Below are 21,389 nucleotides of genomic sequence, written 5' to 3' on the forward strand. Positions count from 1 at the left end.
GTCAGTGCTCTGTCAGTAAAAACAGGCTCCTGAGCTCTATTTTATGCTGTGAAGGTTTCCTGCAACCCTCGGCAAGGAAAAACAGAGCTCAGAAGGGCTGCCTGCAGGCCTCCTGAGCTCTGTTTTCACTGGCAGAGGAACCGTGGACTGGTCCTTCTCTGTTTCCAGGGCTATCTACAGATGGAGCTCTGGGCCAACAAAACAAAATCACAGGAACACAGTATAAGACTGCACAGCAAAATGGAAACAATGATGGATTTTAAATTAACTTTATTTTCAGTTGCAAAATTTCTCAAGTTACAGTTCAATTCTAAGGATTTTTTTTTTTCACTTTAAGGTGCAAATGCAGTATTTATTTACACACTGGAATAAATCAAGCTACAATCAAGGCCAAAAGTTAAAATTAGGCCTTTCTAAATTCTATGGATTATATTAAATATATCCTTGCATCAGTCCCATTGAAAAAGCGTAATATTAGCTAAGCTGGGCAATTCTTATTATTTATATTTTTAAAATAATGCCCTATTTATATCCTTGATAAATCAAGTGATTTTAGTTGTTCTTTATCTATATAATATGTATTTTATCCAAGGTTATCAAACAATTCTTACATTTTGCATAAAGCATGCAATAAAATATTCTTTGTAGTATAAAATGGTTTAGGAATGTGCAGCTATTTGGACTTCAAGTGGAAAAGGAGCAGTTCCTTAAATAGAACACATATTTTCATCTGACTACACAAGTAGTGTACAAAAGGTGTAGTTTCTTAAAGGAATCTCTGACAACATTAATGTGTATATCTATATCTGTGCTGAGCAGCTTTTTGCCTCAAATTGGAACAGTAGAATATCCACAAAATCGTTTCATTTGCACCAAAGATGATTGAATTAACATACATATTTTTGAATACAAAAACGTAGGCATCCCAGTTTGAGGCTACCAGTTAAATATGGCTAGCCCGGAAAAATACTTTTTTCTTAAAACTGAAATGAGCTTTCAAAAAAATGTTACAGGATTATTATGAATCATGTGTGACAATATAGGGTGTTTCATCAAAGTTTGCTTAGTGTGAAAAAATCGATCCCTTTCAACTCTTCAGGCAGATATTCTTGTTCTACAGGATTCTTGTACATAGGATTGTATTTATAACCTTTACCATAACCTAAATTTTTCATGAGCTTGCTTGGTGCATTCCACAAATGCAAAGGCACAGGCGGAAGTGGTCCTAGGTGGTCTCTTAGGCATGATTTCACATGACTGTAAGCGTTGTACATTTCAACAGACTTTAGTGCTCTGGTGAAATAGATGACACCCTGCGCCAGTAAGACCTATGGAACAAAAAGAAAAGGACAATTAAAGAAGCAAGGTAGCCCTCGATTATACTCTATGAGAAAGTTTGAAAACCTTTGGTTTACCTTTTTCCACGTATAGTTGTCCAACCTGTAGGGAATAAGGATATAAGAAGAAAATTGATGCACAACAAATACAAAGAAGTAATGCCGGCGAGCTTCTGCAGCTGGGGCCGGTGGGCTAAGTGCGTGTATTGGAGGCCTTCTCTTCGGGTGTAGCAAATTGAGGGCAGCCCAACTTTTCCTCCTGCTGACGCTCTTCTCACGCCTTCCAACTGTGGAAACCTGCTTGGTTCAGATCTCTTCCTCTGCCAGCCGGTGAAGGGCAAAGTCCGAGGGCGCTACCGCCTCACCGGCTCCAGTGATTGTCCCGGCGCTCCCTTCCTCGCAACGTCAGGACCGGAGATCTGCGCGGGAGTGGCTCTCTACGCATCCAAGCATCGCCGCTGGTCCTCTCTCGTAAGGGTGGGATTTCAGGCGTTTCAAGCTTGTGCTTCCTCTCCCGTCGTTGTTGCTCGGCATCGGTGCTATAATTTTAAAGGTGCTTCAGAAATAATTTCCTTTCTTTTTCCTTTTTCCTTGTTTTCAAGCTTTCCCTTCGTCGCTATGGATAAACTGGCTAATGCAAACTCGCAGTTTGCTCTGGATCTTTTCCAAAAGTTGACGGAAGCCAACCCAACCGGCAACGTTTTCTTTTCTCCGCTCAGTGTATCGTCCGCCCTGGCCATGGTCGCCTTAGGGGCCCGCGGTAACACAGCCTCGGAACTCCTGAAGGTCAGCAGGTATTTTTCTGACACGTTAGTATGGCTGCTAATACGAGGAAATGCGGCTCTTTTGTAAGGAGAGTTGAATTTTAAGTGCTGCATATTGGAAAGACCGTCTCTAGTAGAGGGAAGTTATGTTTGGATTTAACTTGATGAATCATGTTAATGTGATGAATCATGTTCTGCTGAATAAACAATTTTCAACAGAATAAGGGTGTGTGTGTGTGTGTGTGTGTGTGTGTGTGTGTGTGGAGAGAGAGAGAGAGAGAGAGAGAGAGAGAGAGAGAGAGAGAGAGAGAGAGAGAGAGAACACTCCAATTTTCTATCACTAAAGTTGGCGTATTGACCAGAGGTTCTTAACTGACAGGTCTGACTTTGTGAGAAAGTTTGAAAACCCTTAGTTTAGATTTTCCACATACAGTTGTCCAACCTGTATGCAATAAGGATGTAAGAACAAAACTGAAAATTAATGTTCTGGTGTTCTCCATGGCATTCAAAGGAAACATTCTCTACTCTCTTGCTATGTTTTCTCAAAAAACCATTTCTTATGAAAATCAGACTAACGTTCAACTTTTTCCTTATCCGTTCCCATTAGTTTTGTGCCATAATTGGCACATAGTCTAGATAGATTCTGTAACTGATACCCTAAGGTAATTTTGAATAAAACAACCTATTTTGTTATTTCCCCGACAGAATATATAGAAAACGCATTCAGGCTTTGATAAATCCCCAATTTTTCCTTGTATATATATATATATATAACCCATTGTATTAATCTTAGATATTGTATGCGCCTCTATTAGGATGACACCTAAGTTTGCAAAGAATGGTCCATCGTACTGTTTGTTTGTGTATGCTTTCTACCTGTGAGTCTGTAGATTACTGAAACGTCTCCATTGTTCGTAGACAAAATTATTTTTGCCTTAACCCTAATTTCGCTGTTCTTATTCGTATTAAAGTAGGATTTATCTTTTCCATGCAGACATTTCATTTTGATGGAGTTGAAGATCTTCATTCAGTATTTCACACGCTCAATACTAAAATTAACCGGAGCAATGCACTCTACGTTCTGAAACTTGCTAATAGATTGTATGGAGAAAAAAATTTCAACTTTTTGTCTGTAAGTAGATTGCTAAATAAATAAATATCAATAATTAATGGACCATCAGAATGGCTTTATAGATCAATTTCAAATTTTATTAGACTATGATATTCATCAATCCAGTTATCCTTTGCTTTAAGGGAATCTTTAATCTCTCTTAATTAGGACTGCTATGGTCAGCCCAGTCCAAAGATGATACAGTAAGAGCCAATCACATCCAGTCACTCATTTTCTTATACGTAATGGACAGAATCTTGCCAAATGGAGTTTATGACCATCTAACCTACTATATCCTGAGAGATTGCAGGGTGTGGCTACCCTGAACCTCTTCCCCTCTCTCTCCTCCATTTGGGACTGCACAGCCACTTAATCTCAGTGTGTCTCTGGGAAAACACTGTGTTTTGCTAAAATTTCCTCCCCCCCCCACCATTGCTTCTCCAGGTGCACATTCCATCCCAGCTATGAAATATGAAGATTTATAGGTTCATTCTTTTTCTCTCTTTTATCCACTTACAGACATCTTTCTTGTGAGATGTAGAAGTATTGCAGCTCACTTTATAAGATAGATCCAGATTTTCCAATTAGATTACAAATTATATGTATAATATCATATCTTTTCAGAAGAATAAACTTTCTTCAAAGACCATTCCGTTCAGGTTACATTTCAATCGAAACACAAACACATGATGTTTAATCCCGTATCATGGTTCAAGTACTGAAGAAGAGCAGGGAGGTCTAGATTTAAGATCTCACTCAGAATAGTCCACTTTTTCTCTTTGGGCTAGTTGTGTTTTTCAGCCTAAACTTGGTTATCATGACAGTGAATTGGAAAATTTCAACACAGACTACGTCAGCCTTTTAGAAAGAGACATGTCTTCATTATGCCATTATGAGTGCTTGCTTAAATGCAGTTAGAAAATTCTACAGCATGACTGATGAAGGCAAAGGCTGTCAAGTAGGAACAGAGAGATTAATTGGATCTCTGATTGACTGGAGATGATAAATCTTAGTATTTATTATTTATTAAATGTACATGCTTCTCCTCCTGCTATCCATAATAATTATATTTATTTTACAAATTATAAATATTATATGTCTTATTTTGCTAGGATTTCTTGACTAGCACCCAGAATTTGTATGGAGCTGAATTATCCACAGTGGACTTCTCGAATGCTCCAGACAAAGCAAAAAAGGAAATTAACCAATGGGTTGAACAGCAGACTGAAGGTGAGATAAAAAAATAATAATAACAACTATAGTTTTATCTTTTCGTTGCAAGTCAAACCCTTCCTTTTATTTGCTGCCATAAAAGACCAATTTCCAGAATTGATCAAAGAGAAAGCAAAATAATAGTTTGGAAAGTTAATCTTACAGAATAGGTTATTTTTGTGTAGTGGTTAATAAGGGATCTTATAAAATAAGGGATCTTATAAAATAAGGGATCTTATGAAATGATAAAAAGAAAAAGACAATACAAAATAATTAAAATTTTGAAAGAATAAATAGACCAAAAGCCAATAAGACAGGAGACAAGAGGATGGGGTTCTTCTCTCTGTCCCATCAGCCACCCCACAGCATAGAATCTCCTGTTGGGGCTCCAGACCAGCTAGCAGAGTCCGATTTTAAGACTTTTCCAGAAGGTCAGGAGTGTTGGGGCTGATGTTACCTCAGCAAATGAATATTAAAAACACTGAATGTTTTTATTAATATATTTATCAAAAAGAGGATTTTATTTTAAATTGGGGTTTTTGGGTTTGGCTAGGTTTAGGTTTAGGTTTTATTTGATTTGTATTTGATTTGTATAAGTCCTACTCCCGAAGGACTCAGGGCGGTGAACAGCCAACAATAAAATACATAAATACACAAAATTTAAAAACCCGATAAAATCAAATTAAACTTTTTGGCCCAGACAAATTAAAATACCCCAATAATTTAAAAACAGAATTAAAATTTACATATTTTAAAAAGGGAAGAGATCAGGCCAAGCCCGCTTGATGGAATAAAAAGGTCTTCACAGCACGGCGGAAGGAACGCAGATCCGGGATCCTCCGTATCTCCGGTGGGAGCTCATTCCAGATGGTAGGTGCCCCCACAGAGAAGCCTCTCCCCCTAGGGGCCGCCAGTCGACACTGTTTGGCTGACGGCACCCGGAGGAGTCCCTCTCTATGAGAGTGTACTGGCCGGTGGGAGGCTATTGGTGGTAGTAGGCGGTCCCGTAAATAACCAGGCCCTAAGCCATGGAGCGCTTTAAAGGTGGTAACCAAAACCTTGAAGCGCACCCGGAAGACCACCGGGAGCCAGTGCAGCTCACGCAGGAGAGGTGTTACATGGGAGCGCCATGTTGCTCCCATTACCACCCGCGCGGCTGCACTCTGCGCCAGTTGGAGCCTCCGGGTGCTCCTCAAGGGGAGCCCCATGTAGAGAGCATTACAATAGTCCAGGCGGGAGGTGACGAGGGCATGAGTGACCGTGCGTAACGAGTCCCGATCCAGAAAGGGACGCAACTGGCGAATCAGGCGGACCTGATAAAAAATCCTCCCGGTCACGGCCGTCAAGTGCTCTTCTAAAGACAGCCGTGAATCCAGGAGGACGCCCAAGCTGCGAGCCCTCTCCGTGGGGGCCAATGATTCGCCCCCAATAGTCAGTGATGGCGTCAACTGGCTATATCGGGACGTCGGAAACCACAGCCACTCGGTCTTGGATGGGTTGAGCCTGAGCCTGTTCCTCCCCATCCAGATCCGTACGGCCTCCAGGCACCGGGACATCACTTCAAGGGCATCGTTGGGGTGATCCGGGGTGGAGATGTACAGCTGGGTGTCATCAGCGTACTGATGGTACTCCACCCCGAAACCACTAGTATTCCAGTATTAGCAGTGTTCCATTAATAGCAGTATTCCGGTATTTTGAAAGGTTGCCACAAAGAGGAGAGGGTCAACTTATTTAACAAAGCACCAGAGGGCAAGACAAGAAACAATGGATGGAAACTAATGAAGGAGAGAAGCAACCTGGAAATAAGGAGAAATTTCCTAACAGTGAGGACAATTAACCAGTGGAACAGCTTCCCTTCAGAAATTGTAGCTGCTTCATCAGTGGAAGTTTTTAAGAAGTGACTGGATAGTCACTTGTCTGAAATGGTATAGAGTCTCCTGATTGAGCAGGAGGTTGGACTAGAAGACCTCCAGGATCCCTTCCACCTCTATTCTAATTGATTGATTGTTTGATTTGACCGATTCTGGAGATGTGGCACCTTAAGCACATGACAGAAATGGCCAGTGCTATTTACAGCAGCTTTTGCTAATTCATGATTTTTAAAAAAACAAAAATATTTACAAGATAATTGCAAATACATTTAACAAGTGCATTTACATTAGTCTCATTGATAATATTATTTAAGTCTCGGTTCTTTGCACAGCTAATTAACTGTAAAATTTCTCCATCAAGGTAAAATCCCTGAGTTGTTATCTGAAGGATCCATCAATGAAATGACTAAATTGGTTTTGGTGAATGCTGTCTACTTTAAAGGCAATTGGGCAAAGGCATTTAAAGAAGAAGATACTGAAGACAAGCCTTTTAGACTAAATAAGGTAAATAATTTTTTTGTCTCACTTCTGTAACAACAGCTTGTTGTTTAGGCACGTGTAGCAATAAGCAATCGCATGAAGCATCATCAAGCTCTTATGATAGCGCTGAAAACATAATTCTAATTTATCTGTAGTCATGTTTTTGAAGCCTTATATCAGTTCCTTCCTAATCTCTAGTTACAAATCTCAGCTTTCCCATAAATTAAACCTAATTCTATTCTGAATTGTTTTTTTTACTGAATTTAGTGGGTCATTTGTTTATTTGCTCTAATACATGAAGGAAAACAATAAAGCAGTTTTTATTTTTTTATACTACAGGTAGTTTTTTCCCCTTGGTTTACTGTAATTTTTAAATTGGTTTAGATGTTCTGTTTATCCTTAACTTGGAAATGAATTTCATTTAGTTTAAAAGAGTTGTATGATTCCAAAGAACAGCTATATATTAATACAGGTTTGCAAAGATCCACTTCCCAGAACTAGTTCTATCAACTTTAGCATATGCATACAGAATCTTTATTTCTTCGTTGTTTAATAAGCTCGTCACTTGATATTCTTAATATAATGCAGACAGAAAAGAAGAATGTGAAGATGATGTTTATGAAAGAGAAGCTTCCCATTGGTTTTATCCCTGAATGCAAGTGTCGTGTGTTGGAACTCCCATACAAGGGAAAGGATCTTAGCATGATCATCCTTTTGCCTGACAGCATTGAGGATAATTCCACAGGCCTGGAACAGGTGATTCTATTGTTTCTTGCTATTGCTGTAAAATTCTTGTTCCAAACAAAATTATTCTAAATATGACATGAACACTTGGTAAGATCACCCATACGCATAGACAAAGTTGTGGTTTATGTGATGCATTGAGTGGCTCCACAGTGGGGTTCTGAAGAGAGTCTGCCTTATTCTCGGGATCTCCAGAAAATCTTCAAGAGTTCTCTGCTATGAAGACTTCTCTGCTACACTATGAATCCCTAATCATCTCGGGTGAAAATGTTGAAAGTAGATTATATCTGAATTAGATTTAAATAATATCTTAAATAATAAACAGTAAGGTATCTATAAAATAAAAGCTTTTTATGTTAAGTTTGAACAGGACAACCATGGTTTTGCCTAAAAATACTTTTTAAAAAAATCTACTGGTATGTTTCGTTCTAATAATGTTTATGCTATAAACTCTGTGTTAATTTTTTCCCATCTGAACATCTGTTAAAGCTGCAAATTGTTTAGCATGTGGCAGAAACCCTCTTGCACTCAGTTCACTGCCATATTTTTATTGTTTCTGTTGCAATATTTTCAGGATCAGACTCAATAAAGATAATAGAAGTTAAAGCTTTAAATATATTTCTTTTTAATTATGATAGGCATTCTATATTCACTGAATATTCAAGGTAGAAGCGACGAGAATGGTGAGGGTGGCTCCTTATATATACAAGGGGTGGAGCTAGGAATGGGAGTGGTAAGTTATGAATACATTAAAGTCCAAAGAATAAGTTAACCTCTGATGTTCCATATATACATTATTTACACATTTGAGAATAAGGCATTTACATCTGACAAATCCCCCTCTAAATGCCGGTTCGTTACACAACACCAATTACATCCTGATTCAGGACAATATAATACATATAATTTAGAAGTTAAATATTTGTGTTGTTTAGAAGGTAAGGGTTTTGTTAATATGTCAGCTAATTGTTCAGAAGTATCGCAATGTATTGCTTTAATGAATCCGTCTTGAGACAGTTGTCTCACATGCTTAAACTTTATATCAATATGCCTGGACCTTTGTCCAATTGCATCGGATCTGGATATTTCAATGGCCGCTTTATTGTCTTCATGCATAATAAATGGTAAGGTGGGTTTCTTCCAAACATCAGTGATCAGATCATTGAACCATACAAGGTTATTTGCAGCTTTGGACAAACAAACATATTCCGCTTCTGTAGTAGAAGTGGCTACTAGTTCTTGTTTACCAGTATACCAGTAAACTGGACAATCATTCAATAGAAAAACATAACCAGAAGTACTCTTTCTGCATGATGTATCACCAGCCCAATCTGCATCAGCATAACAAGTAATTTTTGGTTCTCTGTCATTATTGGGTTCCAACATTAAACAAAAATCTAATGTACCCTTCAGATATCTTAGAATTCTTTTGACAGCTTCCCAATGATACAAAGTTGGTTTACTAACATATCTTGACAATAGATTGAGAGGTAATGCAATATCTGGCCTAGTCCAATTAGATATATAAAGGAGTGAACCTATAACTGATCTGTAAAATGTGTTGTCTTTAAACTCAGGGGAAGATTCATCAGTGTTTCTAAGAAAATCAGTTTGCATAGGGGTGTCACAGGTTTTAGCATTATTTAAGTTACATTTGTTTAGGAGTTCGATGATTTTATCTTTCTGTGTAAGTTTGAATCCCCTTTTAGTTTTGTTAATTTGCACACCAAGGTATTTATTCACTTTACCCAGAGATTTCAGTGAGAAGTGTTCATTTAACTTATTTACAAAGATTTCCCTGCTCTCTTTATGCTTTCCAATGTATAAAATATCGTCCACGTAAATTAATACAAATTCAATATGATCATTACTCTTTTTTACAAAGAAACAGTTATCAGCAGTGGTGGCGTTGAAATCCATGGTCTTAAGTACTTTTACCAAGCAATCGTACCATCTTTTGCCGGATTGCTTTAATCCGTACAGACTCTTATTTAATAACCAAATTTCGTTCTTATTAGTGTATTGACTGTGTGGTGCTCTTACATATATTTCCTTATCTAATTTTGCATGTAAGTATGCGGTCTGTATGTCATATTGGAATACGTCCAGATTGAGTGCAGATGCTACTACAAGGGCTGTTTTGACACTCTCAGTTCTCACTGTGGGTGAATATGTATCAGTATAGTCTTCTGGATATTTTTGTGCATAGCCTTGTGCAACTAGTCTAGCCTTGTATAAGGTATTGCCTCCTTCTAAGTTCTTAATTTTATAAATCCACCTGGTACCTATAATTGTTTTATCCTTAGGTGCGATCGCAGGTGTGAATACATTTAATCCTTGTAAACTTTCCATCTCTTTTTCCATAGCTAGTTCCCATTTTTCTCTTTCTTCATGTGGAAGTTTCAATACTTCTTCATATGTATTAGGTGTTATTTGTTCTCCATTCATATGCATTATGTAATCTTTGTATTTATTTGGTATTTGGTTTCTATTGTTTCTAATAGTTCTTTCAGGCTTGCTATGGTTATCATGCAAATATCTAGCTTCCTTTTTTGTTAATGTGTCTGTCTTTATTTTATGCTGACTATTAGTCCAAGTTTTGGTTTTGTTCTTACTTTTGTTAATATTTTGATTTTCTGTTGTTCCTTCCTCGCAAGATATCGTATCTTTACATTTATTAGGAAATATTTCATTAAGGTGCAATTTTGACCAATTGGCCTGTTCATGGAACACAGCTGTTCTGGATACTATAAATTTGTTATTACTATCAATAAATCTGTACCCTTTGGTTCCAGTTTCGTATCCCATGAATCTTAATCTCCTGGATACGTTTTCTCCCTTTCTCCTCAATTGTTTAGGTATGTGTACGTCTGCAGTGACTCCAAATATGTGCATGTGTGATAATTTGGGTTTTCTATTGTACATCACCTCATATGGTGTCTTATTCACAATACTGGACCAGGTTCTATTTTGAGTGTAATTCGAATAATGTAATGCCTCTGACCAAAATTGTTTGCCTAAACCAGCATCCTCTAATGTGCACCTAATCATGGTTTGTAGTGTGGAATTTTTCCTCTCTGCGACTCCATTTTGAAATGCAGAAAAAGGATTGGACGTGAAATGTAACATTCCTCTATCCTTTAACCATTGGGAGAATTCTTTAGACATGAACTCACATCCCCTATCTGTCATAATTTGCTTTATTCTGATATTATGTTGTGTTTCTATACGTTTGTAGAATTCCTTAAATTTCTGAAATGTTTCATCCTTGTGCTTTAATGTGTAAACAAAACCATATCGGCTGTAGTCATCCACTATAGTTAGGAAGTAACGTTTTCTATAGGTAATTGAGGGACTTAATGGACCAACTAAGTCCATATGTACCAAATCAAAAATATTGTTAGTTGATCTGTTAGATTTCTTTGGTCTGGGACTGGTTTTTAGTTTGGTGGACTTACATACTGAGCATTCCAAATAATTTTCACAATTTTTTATTTTGACACCTTCTGCGTGTTCAGTCATTTTTTGTACTACAGGAAAGCTTGCATGTCCTAACTTCCTGTGTAAGATGTGAGCACACTCATCATGAATTGGTTTACCTATTTTTGGTTTCTTTTCCTTGTATGTATTTTTGTGATCATGAGTTATTCTACACTCATCATTGTCACTGTTACTGACATTTTCATCATCTGCTTCAATACAATCTTCCATATTTGAATCAATGTTATGTAAACATCTTTCTTTAGTTATCAGATAGGGTAGACCTCCTTTTATCATTACAGTACCTACATTTGTTTTGTTCTTTTCTATAGTTGCTTTCCCCTTTGAGAAAACTATATTGATATCAGATTCTCTGCTTAATTTTATGGCACTTAGTATGTTGTGAGGTATTTCTGGGATTAATAATACCCCCTCTATTTTCCCTAGACCAGGCAAGGTCACATTTCCTTTGCCTAGTACTTGAACCTTTTCTTGATTAGCTACCTTTATCACAAACTTATCTTCTATAAATGAAGATAATATACTTTTGTTGTTGGTGGTGTGATTTGTTGCACCAGAATCAATAAGCCAATTGTTATTCTCATCCTGCTGTGTTCTGGTGCTGTCTTGTTTATTTAGCCCATTCAGTGACCCAGATTTCCTCTCTTTTGAATTTTCTCTACCCCCTCTACCTTCTTTGTAATTTGGTGGGCTTCTATATTTGTGTCTATCTGTGGAAGATTGTCTGTAATTATATTTGCTCCTATATTCTGGTCTATGTCTCTCTCTTGAGACTTTGGGGCAGTCTCTTCTACTATGTTCCCTGGATCCACAATTGTAGCATCTAAAGGCCTCATTATGTTTATCTTGAAAGACTACTTTCCTAAAAGGTTTGTGGTCTGTTTGGTTACTGGATCGATTTTTTCTTGAATTGTCTTCTGCTATCAATTTGTTAGATAGACTTTCTATGGATAAATATCCCAAATTAATGGTATCTAAGTGTGACATAAAGCTATCCCATGATGGATCAAGTGAATTGATAATAACACTTTTCATTGTTTGATCTGAAATCACTTCCCCCCTCAATTGTAGCTCAGCTCTTATTTTGTTTAGATTTATCAAATGCTCACTTATAGAAACCCCTGGTTTTACTCTAGAGGAAAAGAAATCCTTAGACATTCTTGTGGTTGTAGCTACGCTATCGCTGTGAAATAGATTAAACATGCATTGAATTATTTCTGATACAGTTAGGTTTGGTTTGATGCTATGATACATTGCAGGAGACACGCTAGATATTATTATGAAAAATGCTCTATGATGTAAACAATCTATTTTTAAAGTCCAAGGTCTTCTTGGAGGGCTAGTTATAAAGAATAGTAAATTTTCTTTCATGAAAATAACCTGAAGCTGTTGATACCACTCTTGTAAATTAATGCCATCAATTCTAAGTTTTGGGAAGTCACTGGGTAAGTTACCTACATTATTCTGTCCATTACTTACAACCTGGGGCAGTCCGTGATCTCTCAAGTGCAGGAAATTACAGAACGGCATTGGGATGCTTGCAATGAGTCTGCGCGGTTCTCTGGCCAGTTCAAGTCCTTCTGGGTCGTCTACGTAGTTTCGCACATGCGCGTTGCTCATTTCTTCTTTGGTGGCGTCGTGGAAGGTTCTCTCCCTTTCAGCTCTCTCGATCCGCTCCTCCTCAGATGAGTCGGTCTCTGGCTCGGTTTTTGGGGTTCTGGTGGTGGTGACGGTTCTTTTCTTCTTTTTGTGTGCGTTGGTATTCGATTTTGTCTGTGGTGTAGGGCGAAATCGGCATGGCTCTCTGGGCTCGGGCGTCGTCGCTTTCGAAGTCAGGATGGGAGCGTGCAGGTCTTGAGTCGCCGGTTTGATTTCTTGCTTCTTCGTAGATGTCTTGGTAATTTTCAGTCTTGGCCCAAAAGCAGCAAAAAGCGTTTTCATTGCTGATTTTACTTGAGATTTTGTTAAATCGTCTTCACTTTCTGATTTTGGATCATCTGAAGAGTTTGAGACTTCTTTCTCACTTTCTTCGTCTGATAGTGTTTTTCGCGCCAGAAATTTTGAACTGAGCGTTTTGATTGGCTCTGCTCCATTCTCTTTTGAAGTTCGTTGAAACCAAGATGGCTGCCATTCAAAATTTCGCGCGGGATCACATCTTTTCTTTTTAACAACTATTTTCTCAGTAGTCATCTCACTTACGATTTTTTGATCTTTGGGTTTTTCTTTAATGACGTTTTTCTCTCTCGCTGCTCCGCTGTTCTTCAGCATCTCCTGGAGGTCCGCGATGAGACTTTCATCATTCTTTTGGCTTTTTAGTATCTTTAATATCTCTGACCTGAGTTCGTTATTTTCTATTTCGATTTCTTTCTGGTCATTATTTTCACTCATTAGTTCTTCTTCTTCAGTGGTGTATTCTTCGGATTCTCTCGAAATCGCATTGGTGGATTCGTTGATCATCTCTTGATCAGTTTCTATTTCTTTGCTGTAGGCCCTGGTGTTGGGCCTATCTTTCTTGGACATTTTTAATTACTTATTGAGTCAATTAACCATCCTCTGCTACCAGCTTGTTGCAATATTTTCAGGATCAGACTCAATAAAGATAATAGAAGTTAAAGCTTTAAATATATTTCTTTTTAATTATGATAGGCATTCTATATTCACTGAATATTCAAGGTAGAAGCGACGAGAATGGTGAGGGTGGCTCCTTATATATACAAGGGGTGGAGCTAGGAATGGGAGTGGTAAGTTATGAATACATTAAAGTCCAAAGAATAAGTTAACCTCTGATGTTCCATATATACATTATTTACACATTTGAGAATAAGGCATTTACATCTGACAGTTTCCCATAGAGAAAGACCATGTGTAGGGTAGAGAAATGTGCCCTCTGGCTCTGCAAATTCATTCATACTGAAATCAGAGATATTCTGTTTTTCAGCAACATGTATCTCTCTGCTGAAATGGAAATATTGTGGCACAATGATGCAAATGATTACTTCTCTTTCTGTGCCTTTTTAGCTGGAGAAGCAACTTACTTTGGAAAAACTGCAAGAATGGACCCAGCCAAAGAATATGAATTCCGGCGTGGACGTCTATGTACATCTACCTAAATTTCAGCTGGAAGAAAACTATGACCTTAAATCTTACTTTGCAGCATTGGGGCTAGTAGATTTGTTTGACAGTGGCAAGGCTGATTTGTCTGGAATGTCTGGAGCTCAGGATCTCCATGTGTCTAAAATTGTTCACAAGTCCTTTCTAGAAGTAAATGAAGTGGGCACTGAAGCAGCAGCAGCTACTGCTGCTATGATTATGCTCCTTTGTTTGCCCATGCAGGAGGATTTTATTGCTGACCATCCTTTCCTATTTTTTATCCGTCATAATCCAACAAACACGATACTTTTTCTTGGTAGATTTGCTTCTCCATAAAGAGTATCGTTAAGACATAAAACCAACTTCCAGCCTCCTATTATATGCACGTTTCTCTGCTTGCTTGGGGGAATTTTCATGAAAAGTGTTGGGTTCCTCCTGATATTTTCCATCTTTGATTTTCTTGAATTACTGAGTCTGTTAACAGCTTTTATGTGACACTTTGCTCAAAAGGGTAGCCATCTCTAATCTAGGACATTCAGGGATATTTAACTGCAGTTCCTTTAATTTCCAATTAGCCAGGAATTCTGGGAATTGTAGTTTGAGCTCTTTGGAAGCCCTCAGGCAAGTGGCAGCTACTGTGCATTGTATTTTTAAAATGAGTAACATATGAATTACCGAAATAAAGTTGGCTTTCATTCAATATAATAGTCTTTGGTCCTTTGTCCTTGAAAATCATTGATAATATGGAATCCAGAAAGTGTCTTCTTTTTTGTTCTTAAAAATGCAAAGCAATTTGGCATTTGTCTTAGTACCTTATGAGGCGTTCTGGTACAACTTTTCTTACTGTTCAGTAACGCAGAATTGTTCACATACGAATCACCAGTGACCTCAATCTACTAATTTTCTGATATTTGTTTGTCCACATTCTCTCTGTTCAGTAAATCTGAACTATATATTGTTGTCCATCCTTCAGGCATTGATTTTATTGAAGGTAGGTGTCAAAGAAATTCTAATGACATTTTGAAGGGGTTGTCACTTCTACAATTCAGTTTAATTCATGTTGCCTGGATAATTTAGAGCAGGGGTGTCAAACTCAAGGACCATGGGCCTAATCCGGCCCCAGGGTGCTTAGATCTGGCCTGTGGGGCTGATCTGGAAATAGTAAAGGATTGGCCCACCGTGCCTGTGCTACAAAAAACTGGGTGCAGGGGCCTGCACACAGCCCCCTGGGCCCCATTTTGGCTGGCAGAGTGCTTCAGTAGTTGTCCGTCACATCTGCCATCCATTCCCCCTCCCCGGCCCGTGGAGGACAACTATAATGCTGTCACGGCTCTCGAAGAAATCCAGTTCGACACTCCTGATTTAGAGGCATTCTTGCTTTAAATATTTAAGAAAGCCCTCCCCCCCCCATGCTTTCTCCTAAGGTGCCAATGATTTTGCCTTTATGACTACTTTCCCTTCCCTTCCCTTCCCAGCCCATTCCCCGCCTCTTACAACTATCTACAGATGGAGCTCCAGGCTAGCAAAACGAAATCTCAGGAATACAGTATAAGATTTCACACCAAACAACAGAGTGCTTACAATATTATAACTGAAGTCTTTTAGTTATATTATTATTATTATTATAATTTCCAATTATAAAATGGAAACAGCGATGGTTGTAAATTAACTTTATTTTCACAGTTTCAAAAATATTTTCTCAAGTTACATTTCAATTATAAGGAGTTTTTTTTTCAGTTTAAGGTGCAAATGCAGTATATCTTTATAGACTGGAATAAATCAAGCTCCAATCAAGGACACAAGTCAAAATTAGACCTTTCTAAATTCTATGGATTGTATTAAATATATACTTATATTAGTCCCATTGAAAAAGCCTAATATTAGCTAAGATGGGCAATTCTTATTTTTTATATTTTTGAAATAATGCTCTTCATATCCTTGATTAAATCAAATGATTTTAGTTGTTCTTTACCTATATAATATGTATTTTATCCAAGGTTATCACACAATTCTTACATTTTGCATAAAATATGCAATAAAATATTCTTTGCAGTATAAAATGGTTTAGGAATGTGCAGCTATTTGGACTTCAAGTGGAAAAGGAGCAGTTCCTTAAATAGAACACATATTTTCATCTGACTACACAAGTAGTGTAGAAAAGGTGTAGTTTCTTTAAGGAACCTCTGACAACATTAATGCGTATATTTATATCTGTGCTGAGCAGCTTTTTGTCTCAAATTGGAACAGTAGAATATCCACAAAATTGTTTTATTTGTACCAAAGATGATTGAATACATGTTATTTAATACAAAAAGGTAGGCATCCCAGATTGAGGCTATCAGTTTAATATGGCTAGCCGGGAAATATACTTTTTCTTAAAACTGAAATGAACTTTTAAAAAAAATGTTACAGGATTATTATGAATCGCGTATGACAATACAGGTGTTCCATCAAATTTTGCTTCGGGTAAAAAAATCAATCCCTTTCAACTCTTCAGGCAGATATTCTTGTTCTACAGGAGTCTTGTACATAGGATTGTATTTATAACCTTTACCATAACCTAAATTTTTCATGAGCTTGGTTGGTGCATTCCGCAAATGCAAAGGCACAGGCGGAAGTGGTCCTTGGTGGTCCCTTAGGCATGATTTCACATTACTGTAAGCACTGTACACTTCAATAGACTTTGGTGCTCTGGAAAAATAGACTACACACTGCGCCAGTAAGACCTATTGAACAAAAAGAAAGGGACAATTAAAGAAGCAAGGGAAAGTGCAGATAGTCCTCCTTTTAGTGACCTTTCGAAATTACAACAGCACTACAAAAAATTACTTCTGAATGCTTTTCACACATTGCAGCATCTCCATGATCATGTGATCAAAATTCAAATGCTTGGCAACTGACTCATATTTATGACGGTTGCAGTGTCTAGGGGGTCATATGATCCTGTTTTGCAACCTCCTGACAAGCGAAGTCAATGGGGAACCAGATTCACTTAACAACTGTGGCAAGAAAGGTTGTAAAATGGGGGCAAAATTCACTTAACTGTCTCACTTAACAACGTAAATTTTGGGCTCAATTGTGGTCGTAAGTCGAGGACTAGTTACTAAACTCTTGACATTGGAGAGTATGATTACATTTTATTGAACAGATGGAATTGACAGAATGGCAGGAAGAAAGGGCCTATGTTTGCAAAACATAATTGTATGAGCAAAGTAAATGCTGAATGTGCAAAATTTAACATTCCAGGAATGGAACATTTCATCAATATTAGGAATATTCTGTTTGTTTTTTTTTCTGGACTAGTTATACTATTCTAGATTGTGAAAATCTGTACCTGGTCCAGTCTTTGAATACTACAAATTGTTTCTGGTTCAGAATAATTAACTTTTGAAATTACTAAAACATTTTTGGAATGATTGCCATGAATCAGAGGAATGACTGTTTCCAGAGTTTTCTGGAACATTCCATTCTTGGAATGTTAGCTTTTGTACCTCGTAAATTGAACTCGATGGCATATATTCCTAGGAAAAACATACAAGGTTACAATACTAGTTATATAGTTTAGTAATTATATACAATAGAAGGAAGCACAATTACTGTACAGGTAGTCCTCGATTTATAACCATAACTAGGACCAAAATTTCCATTGTTAATCAAGATAGATGTGAAGTAAATCGTGCCCGATTTTATGACATTTTTGCCATGGTTGTTAAGTAAATCACTGGAGCTGTTAAATGAATCACATTAAGCTTCCTTTATTGACTCTGCTTGCTAGAAGTCAGCTGGGAAGATTGCAAATAGCAATCACATAACCCTGGGACATTGCAATCATTGTAAATACCAAGCACCTGAATTTTGTTCATGTGACTAGGGAATGCTGCAATGGACATAAATATGAGGACTGGTTATAAGTCCCTTTTTTCAGTGCCACTGTAACTTTGAACAGTCACTAAATGAATGGTTTCAAATTGAGGACTACCTGTAGAAGAAAGAGTAACATTTAGAAGTTCTGATATTGGTTGTTTATAAATTATATTACCTCACACTCCGGCATGCCAATAAAGTGGCAACCTTGATAAGCAGCCACAGCTTGAGGTAAGGCCAAGGGATCTGCCAATCCTATAACGAAATTTTATATTCTAATCAATAATACGATACATCAAGTCGACTCAAGTAAACCCCTACTTGGCACAGGGCCTTTCTATTTGAGGGACTGCTTGTTCTATGTGTTTCAAAAGACTTGGCTTCCTTCAGACCTCATTGATTAAGTAAAGTCAATAATTAGGACCCAAGAGGTAGGCCTTCAGTTGCTCCATCTGTCCTTTAGAGATTCTAATGGCATCTGCCTTAAACTGATCTTTAAAACCCTAGATTTTCTCCTAAGCTTGGATTTGGATGGTTGGGCTGGACACTGGGGGAAGGAGGTGTAGTAAGATGGTCTGTTTCTCCTGTTATCTAGAACTGGTTCTAGATCAAATATCTCAAAAACTGTCACCTGCTCCTTCATTGTTGCCCTGGAGGCAGGTTTTCCCACTTGCCCTCTAATGTAAGGAGGAGAATGGCTGTTACTTTCACTTTCAAAGTAAAAACTGGTTGGCAGCACCGACAGTTATTATTTCATGGGTGGTTGTTTTTTTTAAGTTGGCAGTCTAGAAGTTTGATGAATAAATCAACAGAATATATTTATCTGGTAAAACCGCCAATGGCAACATATTAAAATTTGCTTTCATAAATATTCTCCTTTGTATCATTAATATCAAAGAAAGAAGATACGAACATTGGTTTCTCTTTAGGACAAATGACTCAGTTTCTTATTCCACTAGGGAAAGAGGGAGTATCTTCCTATATAATTGGCTCATAAGCCTTTGCAGCTCACTTTTAGCCCAAGGAATAAAGCACTTCTGGGGATAAACTAGAAGGAAGCTGGATGGGAAGCTATTAGTACATGAGGGGCACCAGAGTGACTGAGACAAAAATGACTTTCAACCAATGGTTAGTTGTTGCACACCAATCTCTGGTTTTAAATGGTGTACCCTAGTTTTACTCTTTTCAAGCCAAGTGAACAAGTGAACAACAGGACAACAGGTAGATATTTTTTGTTCATTTTGACCTCTTTCCCTCAACCAGAGATCAATGGTGAAATGGACATCTTGTCAAAAGGCTACCAAAGTAATGAAACTACCGGAAAAATATTTCATGTATGTTAAATACTATATAAAGGCATTGTTTGATGAATAGTGAAATAGGGACTTTAGCCCAACTCTGCCTGTCTATATCTGGAAAAAATAGCACTGCAATATGGAGGGACTCAGGCTGCAAAGATTTCTGTCATTCAAGTTAAGCATTAGAATATCAGTTAGTCAACTGGTTTTGATATTGGATAAATCCATATTCGTCATCTAAAACCCTGTGCTAGACAAATTCATCATAGTTTGGGAGCCATACCTCCATTCAGTAAGTTTGTACATTCATGAGCTGATGCACAGGCAAGCACATTTCCAGTTTCAATGAGCCAAATACCCTTTCATAATGATATTTATTAAACAGATGACTCCAAACGGTATAATGTTGCCTATTATACTCTGAACTTCTCCTGATATATTAGAACTGCAATTCTCAAAAACTGAGCTGATTGACTTCTAGCCAAACTCTGGTTCTGGATCAAATATCTCAAAAACTGCCACCTGCTCCTTCATCATTGCCCTGGAGGCAGGTTTTCCCACTTGCCCTATATTGTAAGAAGGAGAATGACTGTTACTTTCACATTCGAAGTAAAAGCTGGTTGGCAGCATGGGGGACCGAGTGCAGCGTTGGTGATAAAACTATTAGAGTGGCTATAAGGGTCCAGGGGCTAGCTAGGCGAAACTGCCCATAGAAACCCATGTTCTCTTGAGTTACTCACCTATATCCTCACTTGCAAACCTTACCAACCTTCTTGCCACATACAGTGGATCCTCACCCCCTTCAAGCATTCGGGCCAGCCAGTAAAGGGAAGCATTTTCGTCAGAGCCACGCATAGATTTATGAAGTGCAGAGATGCAGTTATAATGCTCTTCGCCTATTGAGAAACAGACCAAAAGCCACACAATGCTTAGATCATCCAATGCATCTGAGTAGCAGAGGCACTCCAATTGAAATGCTTATTTTTCCAAGGCGTATATTAATTTCAACATGCCTGTATTAGTAATAGCAATAGCACTTAGACTTATACACCACTCACAGTGCTTTATAGACCTCTCTAAGCAGTTTACAGAGTCAGCATATTGTCCCCAACAATCTGGGTCCTTTTACCTTTAAAGAGAGATGAAAGTTGCATTCTTCAAAGTAACTGGGGACAAAAACACAGCTGCATGTTTTTTTGTTCCCAGCTTCAAGCTGCTTCTTGTGGGGCATTACATGAAACGTTTTACATTATATTGTATTGGTGACATAGAACATTATAATATTGCATAATTATTTAATGCTCATTTATATTGTGTATTGTTTCTAAACTTAGTTCACCATCCAGTGATAAGAGGGACATCTACATGAAGTTATGATTCCCTTGATAGAGAAAATATATACAAAAGCAATTCTACAGAAGTGCACAGCTAACTCAAGTATCTGATTTCCTTCCCAATACTGGCATAAGGGCTGTTATATTTGACACTCACCAGCTCGGTCATACAAAATGTGGGATCGCTGGAGTCCTTCCTTCACATGATCTTCTGTAATGACCACTCGTTTAGCAGAACACTCATGGTTGTTATTCTGATGGGAGGGGTTGGTTAATCTTGCCTGGACAGCCATCTGGAGCCCATTTAACCCAGTCCTTGCATCACCATCACAAAGATAGGCAAGAGTGTTTATTGCTCTTCTTTCAATGCATAGACATAACCTGAAATAAAAACGTTAACTCATTACTTCTCATCAGGATGGAACATCTGAGTTCATTACACATTGTTTGTTCATAAAGCCACCTTTCTTTACTTGGACATGAAAGCGAAATAGACCACAGTTTTAACCTCATGAAATTATTCCAAATATCACAGAGGCTTTACAAAGAATATGTCATCTGTCTCCTTGGTTTTGACATTATAATGTTAAAAATATATACCGTGGTGATGTTAAACATTCTTCTGAGTCCTTCTTTGTCATTTGATAACAAACAGAAGATAAAGTGATGGTAAACTTTAATGTATACAGGGTCACATTCAAACCAGGTTAGGGAATCATTGCAAACCCATACTAAAAATTGAAGTTTGAACCATATTTTGCCCTGAACTGAAACAGAACTAAC

The 21,389-nt window shown here is 37.8% G+C and overlaps 2 protein-coding genes and 1 long non-coding RNA gene across 6 annotated transcripts in view; 1 reads left to right on the forward strand and 2 right to left on the reverse strand.

Annotated features, from left to right (window-relative positions):
* Positions 1–253: 253 nt before the first annotated feature.
* Positions 254–1,553, reverse strand: LOC148114855 (uncharacterized). The gene is made up of 2 exons (XR_015733264.1): positions 1,416–1,553; positions 254–1,328 (listed from the first exon to the last, which is right to left on the reverse strand). It is a non-coding gene; the product is annotated as an uncharacterized LOC148114855 (long non-coding RNA).
* LOC117672421 (leukocyte elastase inhibitor-like) lies at positions 1,090–14,815 on the forward strand. 4 transcript variants are annotated; one of them, XM_060682122.2, is made up of 7 exons: positions 1,090–1,808; positions 1,940–2,123; positions 3,096–3,233; positions 4,325–4,442; positions 6,657–6,799; positions 7,364–7,531; positions 14,039–14,815. In XM_060682122.2, the coding sequence occupies exons 2-7, from the start codon at positions 1,956–1,958 to the stop codon at positions 14,444–14,446; spliced, it is 1,143 nt and encodes a 380-aa protein (XP_060538105.2). In that variant the 5' UTR covers positions 1,090–1,808; positions 1,940–1,955; the 3' UTR covers positions 14,447–14,815. The 4 variants fall into 4 exon arrangements, with proteins under 4 accessions (XP_060538105.2, XP_060538106.2, XP_087746410.1 ...); XM_060682123.2 differs by having other exon boundaries at positions 1,160–1,814; XM_087890284.1 differs by having other exon boundaries at positions 1,240–1,366.
* Positions 14,816–15,765: 950 nt separating this feature from the next.
* Positions 15,766–21,389, reverse strand: part of WRNIP1 (WRN helicase interacting protein 1) — a 35,241-nt gene continuing 29,617 nt past the window's right edge. The window contains exons 4-7 of the mRNA XM_034429059.3: positions 20,764–20,987; positions 20,013–20,168; positions 18,150–18,229; positions 15,766–16,836 (exon numbers count right to left, since the gene is read on the reverse strand). Of these exons, the coding sequence (XP_034284950.2) occupies positions 16,561–16,836; positions 18,150–18,229; positions 20,013–20,168; positions 20,764–20,987 (736 nt within the window). The 3' untranslated portion in view covers positions 15,766–16,560. The remainder of the gene's footprint in view (positions 16,837–18,149; positions 18,230–20,012; positions 20,169–20,763; positions 20,988–21,389) is intronic.

Source organism: Pantherophis guttatus, chromosome 3 (assembly GCF_059756535.1).
Source record: "Pantherophis guttatus breed Tessera chromosome 3, ASM5975653v1, whole genome shotgun sequence".
Lineage (NCBI taxonomy): Eukaryota > Metazoa > Chordata > Lepidosauria > Squamata > Colubridae > Pantherophis > Pantherophis guttatus.

Bases quoted from the DNA above. Each gene is read 5' to 3' on its own strand.
- LOC117672421 (XM_060682122.2), top strand. From the start codon at position 1,956: ATGGATAAACTGGCTAATGCAAACTCGCAGTTTGCTCTGGATCTTTTC. The intron at 4,443-6,656 runs GTGAGATAAAAA...TTCTCCATCAAG, and splicing joins GGTTGAACAGCAGACTGAAG to GTAAAATCCCTGAGTTGTTA. The intron at 7,532-14,038 runs GTGATTCTATTG...GTGCCTTTTTAG, and splicing joins ATTCCACAGGCCTGGAACAG to CTGGAGAAGCAACTTACTTT.